The sequence below is a fragment of the Talpa europaea genome, assembly GCF_964194135.1.
Source record: "Talpa europaea genome assembly, chromosome: 2".
Classification (NCBI taxonomy): Eukaryota; Metazoa; Chordata; class Mammalia; order Eulipotyphla; family Talpidae; genus Talpa; species Talpa europaea.
In genome coordinates, this window is record NC_140068.1 from 28,277,223 (window position 1) to 28,297,846 (window position 20,624).

General features: G+C 34.9%; 1 protein-coding gene across 7 annotated transcripts in view; it reads left to right on the forward strand.

Annotated features, from left to right (window-relative positions):
- PTPRK (protein tyrosine phosphatase receptor type K) overlaps positions 1–20,624 on the forward strand; it is a gene marked incomplete at both ends in the record, with an annotated part of 521,692 nt that overhangs the window by 187,226 nt on the left and 313,842 nt on the right. For 6 of the 7 annotated variants that reach the window (XM_084227965.1, XM_084227961.1, XM_084227963.1 and 3 more), the window contains one exon: positions 14,437–14,708. The exons of the other annotated variant lie outside the window; for it this stretch is intronic. In XM_084227965.1, the coding sequence (XP_084084091.1) occupies positions 14,437–14,708 (272 nt within the window). The remainder of the gene's footprint in view (positions 1–14,436; positions 14,709–20,624) is intronic. 7 annotated transcript variants of the gene reach the window in all.

Genomic DNA, 20,624 nt, shown 5'->3' on the forward strand with positions numbered 1-20,624 from the left:
AGTGAATTTCCCCATCTTCCCTGTTAGTGTTGCTTTCCATGTCCCATAATAATATGCTGTCCGGCATTAATTTAATTAAAGTTACTGTATTATGATGATATAAAATATTTGTTTTGCTGACAAGTTTATAAAAAGCAAACAAAACAAAACAACACAGTTGTATTCTGAAATTTACCTGTGTAAATTTATGTGCAGATAAATTCACAAATGTGTTTATAGCCAAATTCTTTCCTCTGAGATTGAGAATCCTGTATCTAAATTCCTACACACTATCTTCTTTGATATAGCTCTGCAAAATTAATGTCCCTTCCTTAGATGACATTTATTACTTTTTCTTGAAATCTTTCTTACATTTAGTGAATTTCTTACTTTATGTATTCCCATAGCCCAAGAAAGAACTCAAACACTTTCTTTTCATTCATCTTTAAGCTAGTTGTCTGTCAGTGACCAAATCTCCACTACTTAAACCACACAAAGGAAACAATTGCTTGCTTGCAGAAAGGAGGTATCCAGAGGACTTTCTTCTATAGAGAGTAGAAGCATAGACTTTCAAGGGCAGCTAAATATAGAAAAGATATATTTTTTTAATTTTTAAAATTTATCTTTAAAGATTATTTATACAAGAAGTGGGGTACTGCTCAGAGGTGGTGAGAGAATACACCAGAGAGAGTGGGATGCAGAACAGGCAGGCGGACCGAAGACTGCTCCCACTGAGGGGAGCAGTGGGGCGAGACAGGAGAGGTCTGCCGTGCCATGTGGGTTTTTTCCCTGGCCGGCCAGGAATCGAACTGGTGCTGCAAAGGCTGCGGACAGCCTCACAGCGCAGCACTCAACTCGCTGTGCCACTGGGGAGGCCCAAAAGATATTTTTCACATTCAGAACACTGTTGTCTGTGCCCAGCACTGGATCTTCATTGAGGGGTCCAGGATATATTTTGGTCATTGTATGGGCTTTCTAATATCTTTAAATACGTTGTTTCCCCCCTAAAAGTGATACAGTAGAGTCTGCTATCTTTTTAATAAAGAACTTGCTCTGATCTTTCCTCCAAAATTATCTTTGTCTAGTGTGCCAGATTTAGTTAATGGCGCCACTGTTTACTTAGGTATATGAACCTAAAATATAAGCACATTATGGATACCCATCTCTTCTTCACGTCTGTATTTCATGCAACAACAATTCTTGCTGACTTTACCTTTTATAAAGATTTCCAATGGTGAGTTCATGTCATCTACATCGCGTACTATCATAATTAAATATAAATTTCCTCTGCTGGAGTACTGCAGTTATTCCCTGTCTTCTTTAATTCACTTTTCTCACTATTCCATTACCCATACAATTTCTACACTGGAACCAGAGTGATTTACCAAACTGTAAATCTGATTTAGGGAAGCAGCTTCTCCCATAAGTTAAATCTGTTCCTTGTCTTACTATAATATTTTTGTTAAAGTTAAACCTCTTTTTCTTTGCCTAGGTCTTCTTCATCTTTTTACTTCTTCTTTCTTCAGCCTACTAAACAAAAAAGGAGAGGGGTAAAACAAGGAAAAATGCATTTTGTGTCAGTATGAGTTGGTAACTATGAGTTCATGCTGGTGATTTCATGGCAAATAAACATTACAAAGTTTATGTGAACTAGACTTTAAGGGTTTTTAGTATCACGTAGAATATACAGTTTTATCTATGTTTAGGCATGCTGTTGATAGCTTCCACCGGTAGTATCATGTTACATCGAATGGATATGTATGTGTGTGTGTGTGTGTGTGTAACTGAGTGTATTAATTACTACCAATTATTGGTGCTCTCTCAGAACTTGTAAGGCCATTTAAAAGTAACCACTTTTTAATTTAATTTTAATAATGTGAACAGTTCTTCAAAAATATTTGTAATATTATAGTTAGAAGAAAAAATTAGTGACATACTACTGCTTCTGTTTTTTTTTAGTAAAGAGAATTTTTATGTTATTCTGTATGCTTAGCACATATCAATAAATCTCATGAAAATACTGAGATCCTGAAAGTGCATGTCAAAAGTAGATTGAAACATTTGACTGTCAAATTTTTGAAAGTTCTCTCTTCCCTTCTGTTAAAAAAGACCCCCCCCCCGGGGGGGGTTGTGTATATAGAGAAACACCTGCATTTAGTTGTTGGTCAGGAGTTCCCACTGTTACTTATTTTGGCTGAAATTATTTTCTATTTTAGCTTCTACAGTACACCCAGGAGGGATGCTTTATAAAGTTAGTGTGGGAACCAAAACTCTACAGTTTCTCAATGTTTGTGTTCACCCATTGAGCCTTAAGTTAGCATTTATGAAAACATTAAAGTACAATCCTCGGTTGCTCTCAGGGCAAAAAGAGCACTGTTGGAATGGAGGTCATTTGCATCATGCAGCTTTTCTGGTTATGTTGAAAGGGAATGTTTTGTCAGAAGAATATCCTTGGGTGATTGTATTTACTAAGGGGAACTTGAATTAATTGTATGCCTAGAGCCAGATATATTTGCATGCTGTTCCTTTTTTCACCATTGGCAGCTATAGCATTTCATAATTGACAAGGTTTGTTGGTAATTTTTTTTTTTAGCGAATAGTCGAATGGTTAGCATTGGAGTTAGAGTAGCCTATCCTAGAAAACTGATATGATTAAGTATTATTCTTTGCTTTAGTATTGGGAACCACTAATTTCAACAGAATTGCCTTTAATGTAGACTCAGGTGATTTCAGAAGACTCAGTTTTTTTTTTAATTTTACTTCAAATCTTTGAAAAATAATCATCTTATGATCAAGAGCAGCGATCTCAACATTTGAGGATGATGCACCTCTCTTTAGATTTTATGTTTCTTGGGACCTCAGTATCTTTGATCACATTTGAATGAATTATAAGCTATGTGGGGAGACAGAAAAGAAAGACAATTGCATTTTCTTTAGCACCCTATTCTTTCTAATTTTCTGCTGTCTTCCAGAACTTAAATTTTAATATATGGGCAATTATTTGTTTTCTTCTCATTTCACTTGGGTTCTTTTTTTCACTTCTCTATACTCAATTCATATTTTTTTTTTCATTTTATGCTCTCAGTCCCTTTTCCTTGTCTTTGTCTTATACCTTCTAATACAGAAACCTTATATAAAGCAAGCAGAAATTTGATTTATATAATGTTTTAAATTAAAGGTAAAAAATGTTTTTACTTTGATAATTCCCACAACCGTCCTCTCAAATAGTATTTTTATTATATCTTAAGACAGTTATCTTTTCTGGACCTACATTTTCATTTGTAAAATGGTAATGGGATGGTGGATTGTTGTGGTAGTTAAGTCAGAACCAGAGTAAGAATCTCATGTCTGACTTTTTAATCATTTCATAGATAAGAATATGCTTTCATTTGAATAACTGTGGAATATACGTTCTTCCTTTCTTTCATATCTTATGAAATGTCTTCTATAGTAAGAACTTTCATCTTCCTTATAGTCTAAAAAAGGAAGCTACTTACTTGGTTGTCAGTTGAACTTCTCTTGTAGCCTGATTTCCCCTGAACCTGAGAACTCAGTTGAGAGATTATGTTCAACCTAAGTTCTTTAATTGATCAATATTTGCCTTTTGCTTGTTTCAAGAGTTCTTGTTATTAATTTTGAATCAAAATAAAACTTCATTTATGTTTAGTAAAGAAGGTTTTTGGTACCTTAAGACATACTGTGAATACTGAGTAGAAATTTTGACTTGGAAGATATCCATTTGTAGGCAAATATAGGTCAGTCTCTGCTGATTTAAAAAAAAAAAAAAAAGAGATTTATTTATTTATTTATTTATTCATTCATTCATTCATTCATTCATTCAAGCACTGGGTACAGTCAGAAGCACGGGAGGGTGAGAGAATTCACCAGAGCCAGAGCAGAGAGCAGAACAGGCAGATGGACGAAATACACTGCTGAGGGGAGCAGTGGGCATGGCAGGAGAGGTCTGTGCGCTATGTGGGACCCTCGCTGGTGGCCGGGGATCGAACCAGTGCTGCAGAGGCTGCGAGCAGCTTTGTTGCCCAGCGCTCAACCACTGTGCCACCTGGGGAGGCCCTCTCTACTGTTCTTAAGTTTTTACCTTCCATCAGTGAGTTAAAGTATATCCAGACAATGGCTGGGATTATTAGTATGATATTCAGTTGTTAGGCAGTTTATATAGACAGCAGGATGTACTACCTTATCTTATATTTCATTGTTCTTCGCAAAAGTTGGTTTCTTTGAAAAGGCAAATATTGGCTCAAGTCAAAGATTCCTCTCTTGCCTTTTGGGATAACACACTTCTGATTCTTCTACTTCAAGTTGCTTTTTATTTTAGCAGCTGCTACTCAAAACACTTCAGTAATACATAATATAAAAGCTATGAAAATTAGATAGCCACGGGAGAGTTGCAAGATTTCAGAAATTTTTGAAATTTTAGAATAGGGGATCTTAAACTTAGATATATGAATATTTACATCAGCTTTTGAAGACAGAGCATTAACAAGGAATAGGAAGGGAAGAGCTAGAAAAGAAGGTTGGCACATTGGATGGAAGAGTCAGGTGGAGTGATGAAGGTAGGAGTTAAGAAAGGTTTAAGGCTCACTGAATTGGAAAATTTTAAGTCTTTCATTCTTTAATATTTTATGTCATTTTTTGCCCTTGAAAATGTCATTGTAATGCATCTCCCAGCTTGATATTCTCTCTGCTATTGAATAAAGTAATAAATATGTACAAAGGAACAGGGATATTAAGTACCTACTTAATTAGTAGTCTTTAGGTCATCGTGTATGTATGTGATTTTATATTATATATATATAATTTCTTTTAGTTATCATAGCAGACCTCAGGATATAGGCATTTTAAGGTAAGGAAATTAGGAAAGAGAAAGGTTAAAGTACTTGCCAGTTAGATAGTTAAATAGGTAGGAGGTGGGAAACTGGAATCCTCAAAGTTCACAGAGAGAAAAATTGCAAATTTTAAGGGCCAAGTAGATTCCTATATTTGCCTTCTAAGATGTTGTAGGGAAAGGGAATTAAATTAAAGCACAGTGTGTGCCCAGTCCCAATCTTAACAATTAGCAACTAAATTCCCTGAGCAAACTAATCTCCCAAGGAGAAATATGGTAAAATTTCCCTAATATTCTTTTAATAATGTTGTGTTGTCTAAAAATTCTATACACTGTTATCTAAAATTAAGACATTTTACTGTTTTTAAAATTAAGGATATAGTTGACATATAATGCTATATTAATTTCAGTTTACAACATAATGTTTTGATGTTTGTATACATTGTGAAACAACCATTTTAAGTCTCATTACTATCTATCACCATACTCACCATATGTACTTACCATTTTTCTTTTGTGATTATAACTTTTATGATCTATTCTCTTAACAACTTTTAAATATATAGCCATTTTTCTATTATCAAATGTAAGTCAGCTACCTAGAACAAATACAAAGTCCTTATTCAGGAATTAGGAGAAATTTTATTTCTGAAGAATGTGAGTGAAGTGATTTTATATTTTGCCAAGGCAATGGAAAGGACATTGTAGGGAGAATACAGTTGGTGGAAATAGAATCCTGTGAAGATGCTAGTTTAGGTGGTTTTTTTTTTTTTTTTTTTTTTGGATTGGAATTTGAGGGATGAATTTACTTTTTCTAATAGGACATTTTATTGTTTGTACCACATTCTGTCATTTAGAAAGAAACTGTATGATGTAGGGGGTGAACTTTATTTGAGGGAGAAGCATTATCTTAAGAAATAATAGAGTGTAAAAGTTTGAAGAACTAATAATAGAACATGCAGAAAAGTAAGGGCACCTTTGTTAGCCTTACCAGCATAACGGCTTTTCTTGGTAAATGAAATCATTGTTTAAAGTCATTACAAATTCCATGATTTTTAAAATGTTTTTTTGTTCATCCTTGAAAGCAATACTGTTATTATTTTTAATGTTCTTCATCTTTGCTTGCCTTCAATTGAGTTCACCAAGAGTTTATAGGTACAAAACCCCCTGTTAGATGCTAAGAGGAAAACGAGGATTCTTATCTTCAAAACTTTGCACTAGGTTTAGGGAGATATATAGACAGAGTGTATATGGTGTACATAAGAGAACATTGTTGACGTGCTGTGGCCAAGTTCAGGAAACACAGATTGTTGTCAGATTTTGTTTCAAAAATATCCTGCTTCATGTGAATTCTCTAAACCTTGCTCTAGATTTTTGAATGAACAAGATTGATTAGATCTAAAGTTTTGTTGAGGTTTTCAGTCAGATAAAAAAATAAAATGGAAATTATTGATTAACCAGGCCTATAATGGAAAAAATAAAGAATGATATATTAAGAAAGAGTCCTAGGAGGAACAACTTTAATTAACAGACCAAGAAGTGATTCCCCAATTCATGGCAGCTGAGAAGAGCACATTTCAAACAAAAGACAATCCAGTGTAAAGATACTAAGGCAGGAAAAATCTTATATTTTCAAAAGACAGAAGGAAGTTCACTGTTTCAGAGATACATTGAGTAAGAGAAAAAAGGGGCATGAGAAAAATATGAGAGAGGAAGGCAGGGGCCAGATTGTGCTAGGCTATTAATGCTAGTAGTCTAAGGTGTTTGAATTTTATTCTCATTGTAATGTGGGTATGTGGAAAGATTAATGGTATGTTTTGAAAAAAATTAGTCTTACTGCTTGAAGAAAATTATTGTAGGGCTGCTAGTGTGGTAGTTATAAAATCTCTCTAGCTGTACTCTTGAGAGATGATGGGAGAATGACAAAAATAGTCAAGATCAAATGAAACAGATGAATGAGGCCGTCATTTGGGAATGGGACATCAGGAATTGCTAGAGAGATTTGAAATTTCCTCACAAGAAGAAAGTTAAAATCAAAGTGGTTTCAAAATCAGGAAAAATCATACTTATTCCTAGGTTTTTAGTTTTAGTAACTTGGTATATTATTATTTTACTTTGTAATCAGACTGAGAAAAAAGGGGTAGAAGGAAGAATCTTGATAAAAGGACCTGAGAAACTGAAAAATAGTATGGAAAAGTAGGTCTGTGGCATATTGTCTTCAGCATAAAGCTAACAGCGAGATAAATGTTTAGAAACATTAATTTTACAACAACAACAAATCATCCTGGATGGTTTGGGACCCAAATAATGATTTCTGTTTTCACTATTCTTTCTACCCAGATATGCTGATTATTGCTTCTTAAGCTGACTGGAAATGAAACTACTTTACTGTCCAATGTCTTCAGTTTTTTCACCCAGGCAGTTTCTGGCATGTCCTTTGCTTCTACTAGGAAAATCACTGATTGTCAAGGAACAACTGTTTTGCTGTGTGTTGGTGCTTTGGTAGCTATTCAAAATGGTCTTTAGAACACAAAAAAATGGTTTTCATGTTAGGATAGAATATTACGTAGCCTTTGGATGCAACTCAGACTACACCATTGGTACTTCTGCATCTTGACTTCTTTAGCTTCCATAATCACCTGGGCTAATTCCTTAGACTAAACCTGCATCCCCCAACAATGACCCCCCTTCACTCTCTCTGTCTCTGTCTCTACCTCTCTCTCTCACACACACACCCTTTATGTTTATATTGCTGTACAAAATTCGGCTGTTTCAGTTTTTATTCACCAGACATTCTATATCTCAGTGTAGACGTTGTTTCATAGAATAAGCAGAGACTGAGTGAAGTAGACTCAATATAAATAAAAAGCACTGATAAAATGGTTTCATTAAAGTAGTAGGTGAATGGAATTATGCAGATCAAAATATGATATTTTTTCACATGTAGTCCAGGGACCACAGAGGGTCCATGATGTCAGAACTATTGATATGCCAACACTAAAACATTGTTTTCCCTTTTTTTTCCTCTCATTTTCTCATGAGTGTGTGGTAGAATTTCCCTGAGGCAACATGAGGTGTGATGCTACAACAGACTGATTGAAGTAAAAGTGAGAATCTAGTATTTTTTCTTTCAAAAATAGCTCCTTTTAAAATTCTTATCAAATTTTATTGATTTATCATTTATTTACATGATCATTTAATTTCAGGATCCAACTTCACACCTTGACATGTGTACATGATTGTTTACCTACCACTGAAGCTTCTGTGTTGCTACACTATCACAGAACCCTCTATTCCCTCCTCCCTCCCTCACACTGTCCCTTTATCACAGAATTATTTTTGTCATTTTGCTTTCTTTGGTTATTTACATTATGTAAAGAATGAAACCATCTGGTAATTGTCTTTTCTTTTCTGACTTACATCACTTAGCATAATCCCTCCAAATTCCATCCATATTGTCATTAAAGATATACTTTAATCTTTCTCAGTAGCTGAGGAGTATTCCATTGAGTTCTAGTTATTTTTTAAGTCAGGCACTAATGAGATTTGCAATAAATTTAGACAGTTGTTCCTTTCATACTATTTGTTCTGGGGAATATAGTGATTTTTTTTTTCATAAAATGTTATTTAGGTTAAGTTAATATAATGGGTTTATTACTGTTAATCTTAAATGAATTAATAAATGTTTTCAAAGAGTCTCTAATTTGGTCAATATTGATAAATTTCACAGAATCAAAAGCTCTTTGATGCCCTTGAAGTTTTTTTTTTTTTTTTTTAAAGATTTATTAATTTAGACAAGCACTGGGTACAGTCAGAAGTGCGGGGGGGGTGAGAGAATTCACCAGAGCCAGAGTGGGGAACAGAACAGGCAGACTGATGAGGAATACACTGCTGAGGGGAGCAGCAGGTGCGGCAGGAGAGGTCTGTGCGCCATGTGGGACCCTTGGTGGGGACCGGGGATCGAACCTGCACTGCAGAGGCTGCGGGCAGCTTCGCAGCCCAGCACTCAGCCACTGCGCCACCAGGGGAGACCCTGTCCTTGAAGATTTTTAAGAGTGTAAAATTGCTTTACCGGAAGTTTCCTCAATATACTCATTAGTGGCCCTGACAAAAATGTTAAGTGTTTACTTTCAAACATTATACTCTTTCATCAAATGATCCAATGTGGAAGCAGCATAATTCCAGTTATTTGTTTTATTTTTATGGTTGTTTTGTTGTTTTCTGATAATTTAGTTCATGTACCAATAGAACTGGTTCTTCCTCATCAATGATATGTTGTTTTTCTATTAAACTCTTTGTTTCCTCATTCATTCAGCCATTAAACTATCAAACTAATAAATATTTATTTCACTTCTTCTATGTATAAGGCTCTCAATGCTGTGCCAGTTATCAGTACATTGCCTCATAGCTCCAAATTCAAATTCAAACTTCATGTTTGAATTTGCAAATAGTGCAAATTCTTTCTCTTGCCTAATTTCTCTTGCCAGGTCTTCCAATAGTAGTGGTAAAGTGGACATTCTAGTTTTGTACCTGATCTAAGAGGAAAAGCTTTCAATTTCCCACCATTGAGTGATATTCCTGTGAGTTTGTTATATACAGTTCTTCTGTCACATTCATTGAAGAGTTTGTATCGTACATGGATATTGAATCTTGTCAGATGCTATCTCTGCATCTACTGACATGATCATATGATTTTTATCTTTCCTTTTGTTGATGGGGTGAATTACATTAATTCATTTGTGAATGTTGAATCACCTTTGTGTCCCTGGAAAAAATGTCACTTGGTCATGATGTATGATCCTTTTAATGTATTATTGAATTCAGTTTACTGAGAATATGTTGAGGATTTTTGCATGTATGTTCATCAGTGATACTGGTCCCTTTGAACATTTGGTAAAACTTGCTAATGAAACTAATCTTGAGCTTTTGTTTTTTGGAGAGACTTGATTCAATTTCAAATTCCTTGCTTGTAGTTGGTCTGATCAGACCTTCCTGTTCCTTCTTGGTTCAGTCTCAGAAGGTTGTATGCTTTTAAAAATTTATACACTTCATCTAGATTATCCAATTTGTTGGTATAAAGACATTCATTAAAAAAAACAAAAAGCACAATTTCCCCCCAAAATTAAAAAAAAAAAAAAAACAAACGCAGTATTTTAAATAACAAAAACAAAACCAGACTTCATTACCCGCTCTGTAATAGTAGAGTTGGACCCACCCATTCAGCATTTCTCCATTGTGCTGGATTTGTCAATAGGGGGTGCTGAAGAGACATTTTATTAACGTGGAACATTTTATTAAAAAAATATGGGGAGGTTTAAAGCCCTTTTTGAATTGTGCTTCTATTTTAGTTTCTTCCCCTTCTTTTTTAAAAGATTTATTTATTTATGCATACAAGAACTGGGGTACAGGCCAGAGGTATGGGGAGTGAGAGGATTCACCAGAGACAGAGTGGGCAACAGAACAGGTAGATTGACAAAAGTACACTGCTAAGGGGAGCAGTGGGCGAGTCAGGAGAGGTCTGCTCTGCCATGTGGGTCCCCTCCATGGCTGGGGATTGAACTCTTGCTTCAATGGCTGTGGATAGCTTCATAGGCTGCACCTTAACCCCTGGCGCCACCAGGGAGGCCCTGTTTTAGTTTTTTCTTGATGTACTATGTAGCTGGCAATTGCCCGGTCATGTGCTCAGTACATGCAGCCCTTCAGTGAGCTTGCAGCCCAACCCTAGCATGGTGACCACCTTGTTGTCCCAGCATGCACATCACACATCCCATCCTTGCATCTCCGTGTCCATGAGGGTGTTTCCTGCCTACCTAACTGGACCAACTCTGACCTGGACTACCCAGCAGCTTCATCATCCAGTGAGCTGGATCCACACCTTTGCTAAGGAGATCTGATTCTCAGTAACCTTCACTCCCTTTTCCACATTTTCCATTGATTGATTGATTGAAGCACTGGGTACAGTCAGAAGCGCGGGAGGGTAAGAGAATTCACCAGAGCCAGAGGGGGAACAGAACAGGCAGATGGACCAAAATACACTGCTGAGGGGAGCAGCAGGCACACCACAACATATGGGACCCTCGCTGGTGGCCGGGGATTGAATGGTGCTGCAGAGGCTGTGGCAGCTTCGCAGCCCAGCGCTCAACCGCTGCGCCACAAGGGGAGATCTCCCCTTTCTTTGTATTACGGTTCTTTGGAACAATTCTCTTTACAACTTTAAAGAAATACGTGTTATAGTTAATAAATACTTTACGTTTTCACTGTTTGGTTTTCTTTGTGATCTGTCTTTTGGTTAAACTATGAATGAATCAGAGTGCTTTTATTGTTTTTTTTTTTATTTATATCTTTTACATCTTTGTGTATTCCCTGTAAAATCCCCACCACTAATTCACCCACGAACCTTCACCAACCATAGTCCCTTGTGCTCTTCTCTCCCCTCTTGTGCTTTTATTTTTATTTTTAAAAGAATTATTTTTTTTATTTATACAAGCACTGGGTCAGAAGTGTGGGAGGGTGAGAGAATTCACCAGAGCCAGAGCGGGGAGCAGAGCAGGCAGAAGGACCGAAGTACACTGCTGAGGGGAGCAGCGGGCGGCAGGAGAGGTCTGCGCGCCATGTGGGACCCTCTTCCAGTGGCCGGGGAGCAGCCGGGGATCGAACCGGCACTGCAGAGGCTGGGGGCAGCTTCGCAACCCAGCACTCAACTGCTGCGCCACCGGGGAGGCCCATCCCCTCTTGTGCTTTTAGAGAGAGTAGTTTTATTCTTCTGGGGGAGTTAAATAACCCTATATCAGTTTATTAAAATTTATACAGAAAGTATGTATGATTAAGGGCCAAAATCTCTCCAGAAGTGTTGCACTTTATTATTATTATTGTTAGCATATACATTTTTCTCCTTCAGCTTATGTGATATTTTTGAGAATTCTGTTGTTCAAGAGACTAAAGAATTTTTGTAAGGTCACATTATTGGAGATAAAGTTAGTTGTACATTACCTGTGTGTGGCATCAGTGTTTCATTTTTCAGATTTAAGATAACTAATCATAGCTAAGTAGAACTGAACTCTGTTCGAAATACAACCACCTTGAAATACAAAGTGTGAGGGATGTGCATGTTGAGGGAAGTGCAGGGTTGGTTAACTAGTTATCCAGGGAGCCAGGGAGACTGTAGAAGTAATTTTTAGAAGCTGGGAAAAAAAAAAAAAAAAAAAAAAAAAAAAGCATGGTGTTCCTTATGTTTGGGATGATGGAGGGGGCAGCTACCTTCCTTGCTATGTAAATTGCCACTATATGTACTAAATTGGTGAAGGAATCAGATGATCTTTTATTGTGTTTGCTTAATCCTTTTCTGAATTATGCAATAAATACATTTTATCCATTAGCACATAGAACATGTAGCAATAGACTGTTTAGAAAGAAACTCATTTAACAGAAATATTTGATAGAAATAAAATATTAGCACATCTTAAAAATTTTACTCAACTTGGATTGGATTTCCTTGAAATGATGAAATAGTTTGGACAAGCTCTTATTTGGTGACTTTTCTTTTTCTGAGAATCAAATTGTTAATTCGTACAAATTAATATACTTTGCCCATCTCATTTCCTTCATAAGAAAATTATTGTAACTTAAAAGTGCAACTGGCTGAAAATTGCTAAGTGGTCTTAATGGTAAATATCATACCACATAATTAAAATGTGAGACTAAGCATATTTTACACCAAAAGTTAATTTATAAAGAATGTAACTATTTGAAAGCCTGTAAATCACTTAGAAAGCACTGTTTTAAAATTGGCAATCTGAAGCCATAATTGATGCAGACTTGTAAGGAAAATTTAAACCCACTAGTGCCATTATATATCATTAAAAAGAAAAACTGTTGTAGTAGTGAAATAGGTCACAAATTTGAGAAGAAGCTGGGATCCAATAACATAAAGTAACTTATCCAAGCCCTTGAACTAGTTCTAGTTAAAAGCAGTGTGGTCTGCTTTGCTGTAATAAATTTGAAAGATATCACAACATATTAGCTGTGGACTTAAGAAAAATGTGAATATAACCAAGAATAGAAACTTCCTGTTTGTATAAATTAGGTTGAGATCCAGGATATCCTGTTTAAAAAAAGACGCAAATTCAAAAGAAAAAAATACAAGCACAAACAACTGACCAATTCATTTATTAGTGTGCAATCTGTAAAAGTCAGGGAGATAAATTAAGAATTCCAGGTTACAAAAAAAAAAGATGAAAACTGGGAAAAATGAAGTGAAAGTGGGATCATTAGTTCTTAGTTACTAATGGAGTTATCATATGAAATCTTCAGAAAAATTTTGAACTGTAGAATACCACTGGACAGAATTTGCCCAGTTTTGAAATTTTGGTTTTTTATCTATTGTGATTTGAACCTGTCATTGAGGGTGAATAGAACTAGTTTGCCTCATAGTTGTGGATAAAAGTTACTGTGTCTAAGGAGGAGACACAAGATTTGATTAATTATAAAAGTTGGTCAGGGAAAGAGATTCAAATGTAACCCTGTTAACACTGGATTGTGTAACACTATGCTGATATATTTTTCTTAAAATGACGTAATGGACTTAGCCACGATAAAGCATATTCTACCTTAAACATGATAACTGGGTATATTTATACTTGTTTGATATGTGTCTTTGTTGATATGCCAATCCAATGGCATGAGAAAGATTAATAGCTGTAGCTGATACTCAAGTACCATTTTGTATTTAGTACTATGTATCATTGCGGCAGTGCTAAGACTGCACAAGTGTGAAGTGCTTATGAGTGGAAGCGAGTTATGTCCTGAATCTCATACCATAATAGATAGCTATGAACAGTTATAAATCAAAGAGTAGGTTTGTGCTTTTTCAAACCAGTTGCTTGCAGTTCTAAAAGATCATAGGGACTATAGGAAAAGTGGTATTGGTGGCAATGGTGATGAGCTGACAGCTTAATGAGTGAGACTACAAGTAGGTGATTCTACTGTTAAGGATTTTAGCTCCAGACATTTGACACTTTGAACTTCTGTCCTCGCACTTAGACTGCAAAGCATCTTTATTCCCTGAACTAAAGTTCACAGTGGTTAGTGCGTTGCAGAAGGTTACATAGCTTCTGTAAATGATGATTTTTGGATTAGAAATCATAGATGATTCCAGAGTTTGCATCTTTAGTCTGTTGTCCTGCAATAATACTATGGATAGAAGAAAACAAAGATGCACCCTCTCTTTTTTGTTTGATATATATTGACCTCTGTTTAGTTAGACTAGAATTTTTTTTATAGTGCAGTCTAGAGTTCAGTATGGCCTACTTAACTTTGAGTAATGACTAATTTTGCCTCAATTTCTTAATTTGTGAAATAGTAATTATAACAGGTTGTTTTACAGATTCAGTGAGTTAAGTCATGTTACATACTTTGAACAATGTCTGTTGACTAGTAAAGATTTCAGTTTGTCTACTTATTTGATATTTTTGTTTGCTTTATTCTGGCAGACATCGTCTTTCTGAGTTAAATTTAATTCTCAATGTGTTGATTTTATTTTTATTACTCTTTTTTTATATATTCCCTTTTGGTTATGTATATACTTAGCTTTATTGTATATTATGTCATTTCAGGTTCCTATATGATCGTGGACTCTTCAGATCATGACACTGGAGAAAAAGCCAGACTTCAGCTGCCTACAATGAAGGAGAATGACACTCACTGTATTGATTTCAGTTACCTGTTATATAGCCAGAAAGGGCTCAATCCTGGCACTTTGAACATATTAGTTAGGGTGAATAAAGGGCCACTTGCCAATCCAATTTGGAATGTGACTGGATTCACGGGTAGAGACTGGCTTCGGGCTGAGCTAGCAGTGAGCACCTTTTGGCCTAATGAATATCAGGTAATCTTTTCTCTTATGGTTTGGGCCTTTATGTTATTGCCTGTGTTGTAATAATAATCAGGGATAAGTACTAGCCCAATAGGCATGAGAAATTTTCTCTCTAGTCCTTCAGCAGTCTTCATTAAGAAATGTTTAAAAAATTGACACAGAACCTTTAAAGTAGAAAAACTATTTCTATATTTAGAAAAAAGTAATCTTAGGTTCAAAATCTGTTGGTTGTTTGGCAAAGAGCTACTTATTGATAGATTATGGCTCTCTTCAGGAAGAAATAGTTTTTTTGAGTTGAATGTAATAGTCATGCTGCGTTGATTTACTGACTTCTTGATGATAATGTTTGTAAAATAGACATGAAATAGTGTTTCATGAAATATGTTATCTAAAGGGGGGCATTTTGAATAATTATATATTGTAGTTACATGGAGTATAAACATATGCATAAAATAGAAAGAAAAATTATCAGCATGTCGTTGGATCCTTCCTCTCCTCCCAGAAATGTTTGATATAATTATGATTCAATCAGAAAACAAACAGTATCAACCCATACTTTGTATTTTGTGTGACTTAGTTTATGTGGTTTAACAAAAAGTTCTTTACCAATTTGAATAGTTATTCAACAGTCATCAACATGTGGTTTAGTGCCTGCACATATGAAGTTCTTTTCAAAGTTCAGTTTTGAATTAGACTTTGAGATTAAACCTTAAAAAACTTGCCTGTTTGTAACTTCTTGTTAAGCCTAATGATGATGCATTTATATAAAGATATATTTTATTGTTGTTAGTGTGAAATTTATAAGCTAAGAACAGTTTCATTTCAGCTTTTTAAATAATCCAGATTAGGCTCATCTTTACTCCCGAGGGAGGAGAAAGCCATGCATCTTGAGTTGATTTTTTTTTCATTTTATTTAAAGATTCTTCATAGGTGTGGTTTTACCGTTAAGGTTCTTAGTCCAGGGATTGTCTGTTGAGATTTCAATGGATTTTCATTAGTTCTAGTTGATTCCATTATTCCTGAGCAGAATGGTATTTCTTTTCTGTCTGGGTGAGCCATCTGCTTTTATAGATCCTGCACCTTTGGAGGAATGCATCTGTGGTGGTTGGGTGGATAGAGGTGGAGGTATATGAAATTAATGCCAAAGCACTGAAGGCAAAATCAGTGGGTTCATCAGTGACATCAGTGGCTTGATGACTGTCATTGCTGGGTCACCCCTACAGAGCACTGTCTTTACACTGACTTTAGAGCTTAACATAACTATGAAAAGAAAAAAATGCTGATTCAGCACAACATTGTCAATAGATAGCCTCCTAAAAGTAAATTAAAACCTAAGCAGTGCATCTATAAAAATTATTTAAAAAAATTAGGATCTGATGTCAAGTTGCCTGTACTCAATCATATTTGCTATTTGCTAGTTGCATCTTTAAAAAAAACCCATAGATATCAATGAATCTAACAAATAATCTATGATATCATACTTCTATTCCTTTATAATTAAGAAATGGCATATATAGGATTACTTTTCCCTAACTTTTTAATGTTATTTTCATTGATATTAATAGCTTATACTAATGACACATATTTCTGTAATGTTAACTTTACTGTTGTGCTATAGTGCCTCAAGATGGATGAATATATCATTGTTTAGTCTCATTTTACACGACATGACTTCCTAGGTTATATGTACCCGCAGATTTTTCAGCAAGCAGTGTAAAAATTGCCTGTGTTAAGTTTCAACCTGGTCAGTGAAATCTTTTTGGAGATCTCCTGTCAGAGAAAATATTGCTAAATACATAAAGCCTATGCATAAATATCTCTGCTACAGATAAAACTTTGAGTTATAGATCATTTCTTAAATGATTGCTTAATGTGTTTCCACATATCTTTTCCTTAACCTGCAAAACTTCACAATCAATGAAAGCAAATAGCAGAGTAGAATATTTTTTATTCATGTGCTCAGTGCTCAATAAATTCCTTGATTGATGTTTTCATTGATTGTGTTATTTAGATACTAGCTGTATCCGCATCAGTTATTACAAACAACCAGCATAACATAAACTATATTTATGTATTATTTTCACTATAAGGATATAGCATGCAAAACTTTAGACTATTGCTTAATTCAGAATTGTTATGGTTCTTTAAAAATTAAAATTTAGCCATTGCAATTTGTCATCCTAGAAGCTTACTCATTTTCATTCTAAAAGAAGTACTGCTTATTTTTTCTTATTTCCCTGACACTAGATTAAGTAGGTATGATGTGCATAGAAATTATTCATATTGGTCCAACAGTCTATTCATCTTCTCTTACACTGATTTATAGTCTCCAAACTTATTCTTTAATCCTTTACAAAAGCCCTATTTTAAAAATTCTCTTCTCTTATATTTCTAGTGGAAACTCCTTTATCTTTACTTTATGAGACACTTCTTATCTTATTGCCCCTTTAACCTGCCCACTCCTTATCTAACTTTAACCATCACAAAGAAACTAGCTCCAGTACCCTGGGGCTATTTTATACTGTCTATAATTAGTTTAGGATATTTTTTGTATGAAAGTCATACTCTTTGAATTGGAAATAAAAATTACACTTTACCGCTAACTCTTTGCCTTACCATTTTTTTTTTCTGTTGAAGTAAAAATCTGAAACAGGTGTATCTTTGGTGTGGTTTGTCTTTCCATGCCTTACATCTTGCCAGATGCCTAGATACAATATTGATGTGGTGATTTAATTACTTAAGTTGTGGATGGTTCAATAATGAGGGGAGGCTAGTTTTAAACCTCAGGAAACTTTTAAGTTCTGATTTGAAAAAAGAAAATAATAAGATACATGACATTCTGGATTAAAGAATGGTCCTCCAAGGAATGAATTTTGGTTGTCTCCCAATTCAGGGTAAGGCCCATGTACTCTGGGGACCATCCTTTCCCTGGGTCATCTTGACTTTACTGCTTACCAGTTGTGCAGTCTTGGATCTGTTTTCAGTCCCTTTGATTGCATTTCCCTTACCTGGAAAGTGAGGAGAATAGTACTTACTTAATTGGGTTGTTGAGTATTAAATGTATTAATATATATGAAGTGTTTTAAAAAATATCTGAATATAGAATCTGTTTATTGTAACAGGTTAATGTTATGATGGATATGTAAAATATCAGCAAACTATTAAATTTAATATATATCAAGCATTTTCTTCTGTATTGAAAGCATACTATGTTTTTTTAAAGACAATTTTCTAGAGCGTTTTTATGTTCACAGTAACATTTAGTGGAAGGTAGATATTTCCTGTATCCCAAATCTGCACATATGCATAGTCTTCCCCCTGTTGCCATTCCCATAGTTGTTACATTGTAACAACTCATTTGTTACAATTGATGAACCTACATTAATACATCATAATTAGTCAAAGTTCTTACTAACCTGAGAATTCACTCTTGACATTGTATGTTCCAGCAGTTTAGAAAAACATATAATGCCATGTATCTATCCTTATAGTATCATACAGAATATTTTTATTTACTGCTCTAAAAATCCACTATGCTCTGCCTATTTATTCCTCTCCCTCCATACTATTCTTTTCAGAATATATATGCAACAGCCCTCTTCAGAATTTTGTAGTCTAACTTGGCACTGTAGGAGAGAAAAACCTGTATCTGATGTGGTGTCTACCCTTGAGGTGTCTAGTTCAGGTGGGAAATAGGAGATATGCATAGATACAACTTGAAGCTATATAGCAATTTTAAAATGACTTACTGGAGATAAACATAAAATGTAGTACACAAAATGAAAGCAAGATAGATTTATTTGTAAAGCAGTTTGGAGGCAGAAATGGATTAAATTCCTGCTTCTTGATTCCTCTATTCCTATACTAGTGTCTTTCCAGTATACCACTTTGTTTTTCTTAATGCACAGTTATTAGGAACCACCTATTTAACTTTAGTGAAATAGAACAAACAAATACAAATTTGATTTATGACATAAACATTGCAGCGATATTATAATATATATTTGATATGTAATGTATATATATATGTAATTATATTTAAATATATAATTAAGTAATAATACTTTTTGGGTTGATGTGAATATTAAAATATATATGCACACATGTGCATTGTATATACACATATTTTATATATATGTACATTTATACACACACACATATAAAGATCTGTTTCTCACCTGTGTTTTCAGAACAATACAGGTCTCTTCAGCTCAATCTACTAATTACAGAAATTATTACATTTGTTTTATTTGCCACGGTTACCAGTTACTAATTCTACTTATTTTTATAGGCCTCACATAAGTACTCTGGATTTTAAATTGATTGCAAAATACAAATAAAAATAAAAACAAAACAACAAAATAAAACATTGAGGTATTATGCCAGTATAGAATATCAACTGAAAATCAGCATACCTCTAAAAGTGTAATTTCCCCACTCTGGAAACCTGACCTGTCTTGTATGTGTAAAAGTAAGTTCTGCTTTGGGATTTAATCCATTACTTTCTTACTGAACAGTAAGGTTGTTACCAAATGAGGCAGGCAGATACAACTTCCAAAACTATTAGTGGAAACCTAATCTGCTGTTTTCCATTAACTGGGCACACATCATTAATCACAAAAATGATGCGTGATGAAAACTATGGGGGTTTGGCCAGACGTTTGAAAGTGATTATATAGCAGAATGTGCCTCTTTTTTACCCCCTAATTCATTGAGAAACAAACCCTGAACTCATGCAACCCATTTTCTATTTAATGTTTTCCATTGGTTTGAAAAAAAAAATGTAAGAACTGAGCAGGCATGAGATTTTCTCCTTTTGTCTCTTTTTTAAAGATTATGTGAACATGCATTGCACTGATATTTTGGCAATTGAACACTTTATACTTCCAGATATATTGTTAGCTTTGCATCTAAGAAGATTGGAACTTAGACTGGGTGACTGTTTGCTTATATAAAATTGCTAAAATATTAATCTTTGGGGATAGAGTTGAAGTTAGATCATGCTCATGGGCAACATGTGAAGAGTGAAGAAGAGAGGAAACCACTCTTTTTTCAGCTCCTGAAACTCTTCCAATTTTTACTAGTCCTCACTCAACCATGTAGAAAGGAGCTCAGGCTGCCATAACAGTATACCACAAATTGGATGGCTTAAACAATAGAAATTTATTTCTCACATGCTGGAAAATCTAAAGATCAAGATGCCAGCCAATTTGAATCCTGGTAAGAGTTCTCTGCCTGGCTTTCCAATAGTCACCCTCTCACTTTGCCTTCCCATGGTGGACAGAAAGAGTTCTGGTGTCTCTGGAGACCCACTTTATGCCCTCACTTACACTTAATTACCTCCCAAAGGTCCTGTATTCAAATATAGTCACAGAGGGGTTTAGTCCTTCAACATATGAATGGGAGAAGAGAGCAGCACCATTCAGGGCATAGCATTAGATATATCTTATAGCTGTAATATCATCGTTTGTAAGCATTAAAAATGGGTCTGACTCATTATCATGTATGTGTTGCAGATATTAATCATTCAATAGTCAATCTCCTCACTTTTTTTCCAGGTAAGTAGGATTCCCTCCAGACTGGCTGACATCCCGACTTTCTTACTTTAACACATATAAGACAGGTCAGGTTTCCAGAGTGGGGAAAATTATACTTTTAGGGGTATGCTGATCTTCAGTTGACATTCAATACTGGCACAATACCTCAATGTTTTATTTTTGTTTTGTTTTTCTTTTTATTTGTATTTTGCAATCAATTTAAGAATCCAGAGTACTTATGTGAGACCTATAAAAATAAGTAGAATTAGCAACTGGTAAACGTGGCAAATAAAACAAATAAAATAATTTCTGTAGGAACGGCCATGTGACAAAGTTATTGCCAATGAGTTATGATGGAATTTTTTTTTTGGGGGGGGGTGTTTGACTTCTG